The following is a 2,359-nucleotide window of genomic DNA, read 5'->3' as shown; positions in this document are numbered from 1 at the left end:
CACACACACACACACACACACACACACACACACACACACACGCACACACACACAAACACACACACACACACACATTATAATAATCTTTCATCGCATGACTCCACACTTTCTCCCTAATATTTCCTCAGTACCATAAAAACCCTTCACTATTAATCTCTTGCCTTAACCCCCCTTCGACCCCTCGTTTGTGCCGTCCTTGGGGGCGTTTGAGAGTTAATCTCTCTGCTTCTGACAATGGTCGAAACGTCTGGGTCGTTTATGACGACTCTTACACCATCCCGCCGAGATCCCACGCAAGAGACGACGTTTCACGACGCAAACCGCCCATTCGACGTGTTGAAACACTCCGTAACAAATTACTATGTGATTTAACTTAACTTTACCGCCGACTGATAGGACGTAAGGGTGGAATAAAATCTATAAAACTTTATTGCATTCCATTGTCTCTTCGGGATTTATAATTGTGAAGTCTGAAGTTGTAATTTAAGGTCTCTTAGACAGTGTTATGAGTATGGAAATTCTCTGAAGTTTAAATCTAGAGCTCGTCTTTTCATTTTATGTGTTTTCGTTTGTTTGCGAAAAACTTGCAGTTTTTACCTTTTTGCTGTTTCAAAAGGAAAAAGTTCAATCAAGCAGAAATGTGTTATTTAATGGTCGAATTTTTTTACCTGTTCATTTCCCACGCGGCGACGTCTATGTTCTCTAGTGTCTCCATCTGTCTGATGGCCCAGATAGGCATTGCCAAAGCAGCCAGCCACTTGAATGACTCAAATTGTGTTAATGGCAGCTTAGACAATTACTATAATTCACTATCGATCACTTTTTACGCTCTCACGAGAGGAAAATAGACTAGAAAATAGTCTTTTTTTGTTAACCTATTTTCTTTTCGTATTCTTATTGCCCCGCACAATCTCTCCCCCCCCCCCAAAAAAAAAAATAAAATAAAAAAAGATTTAAAAAATAATGGTGTATCTTGGTATCAATTATCAATTAAACAGGTCAGTGATTGATTCCCCACCCCATTTACGTCAACTGACGATCGGATAATAATGATGAGACGCCTTCAGTTACTGAATTGAGCAACTCCCTTTCAGAGCCACCTCACCCCACCGCCCGCCGCGTGAGGGTGAAGAAAACATACTCGCAACATGAAACTTCAATGTGTTTAGTCTACCGAGGAAGTCTCTCGTCTAAAAAAAGAACTGCTTTGTGACTAAAAGCTTTATAACCATAACTTGAAAAAAAGCTCATAATTCGAGTGCCGCTGAAAAATAAACCGAATTAAAGAAGTCTACAATCATTGATTTTATATCCTGTTTTCGGACCAAATGTTTCAAGTCGTAAGGGTGAAAGATTCCACTAATGATCCAAAGAAAACAGAACGCAGACACAACTGCCCCCTCTCTAAATAATAAAAACCTAAAGTTGAAATACTGTAGTAAAGCCATTTTCTCACAAGGTCCTTCCTGGGTTTGTCACCCCGAAGGGCGTTGTCTAGAAAATAGTAGTACGTGACCGGTGTTTGTGGGTGTGTGGGAAGAAAGAGATAGGGAAGGGAGGGCAGATTTTGTTGTTGTTGAAAAGAGATCATAATCTTGTCTCTTTTGTTTCGTTTGATTTATAGTGTTGTAGCTGTTGCTATTTTGGAAACCTTTAGCCATAACATTCCAACTTAAACAATATTATCGATTCGCGGTGCTCTCTCTGACCCTGTCCCTGTCCCTATTTCTGTCTGTGTCTGTGTCTTTCATTCTCCCTCATCGTCTCTCTCTCTCCCCTTCCTTTTCTCTCTGCCCTTCCCTCTCTCTTTCTCTCTCTCTCACTCTCTCTCTCTATCTTTTATGCTCTCTCTCGTCCCTCTACTTCTTTCCTTTTACCTTCACATCTCTCTCATTCTCTCCCTCTCTCTCCCTCTCTCCACCCCCCCTCTCTCTCTCTCTCTCTCTCTCTCTCTACCCCTCACACTTTGTTATCTCTCTCTCTCTCCCAGCAAGTGTTAACGTATTATTTCCATTTTTTTCAGGTTGGCGACACTCAGCAAGAGTTATCCTTCCTGACCGTTCTGCAACATTTACTGAAGATCGACAGCGGAAATGACGCGCTGGGAGAGACCATCTGGCAAACTGTGGAGCGTCTGGTTGGTAAGGCAACCGTACTTGAATCCAAAGAGGATGCACAGAAACTATTGACGTCACTCACACGCCGTCTGGACGGCCGAGACAGAGACAGGTCATCCTCGAGCTCGTCTGCCGCTCGCCAGAGACGAGAGTCCGTGGAATCGCCAGCACCGCTTGTTCCAAATACAACCGTAACTGCAGCGGCACTAGCAGCAGCAGCTGCTGCAGCAGCCAAGTCGTAC

At 43.2% G+C, this 2,359-nt stretch overlaps 1 protein-coding gene across 1 annotated transcript in view; it reads left to right on the top strand.

The window, feature by feature from the left end:
* The window catches only part of LOC101856020 (serine-rich adhesin for platelets), a gene marked incomplete in the record, with an annotated part of 327,208 nt that overhangs the window by 299,321 nt on the left and 25,528 nt on the right, over positions 1-2,359 (top strand). The window contains 1 exon segment of the mRNA XM_013081912.2: positions 2,024-2,355. Within this exon segment, the coding sequence (XP_012937366.2) occupies positions 2,024-2,355 (332 nt within the window).

The sequence above is a fragment of the Aplysia californica genome, unplaced genomic scaffold, assembly GCF_000002075.1.
Source record: "Aplysia californica isolate F4 #8 unplaced genomic scaffold, AplCal3.0 scaffold00151, whole genome shotgun sequence".
Lineage (NCBI taxonomy): Eukaryota > Metazoa > Mollusca > Gastropoda > Aplysiida > Aplysiidae > Aplysia > Aplysia californica.
Note: the sequence above shows the minus strand (reverse complement) of the source record. Positions and strands in the feature narration are given on the sequence as shown.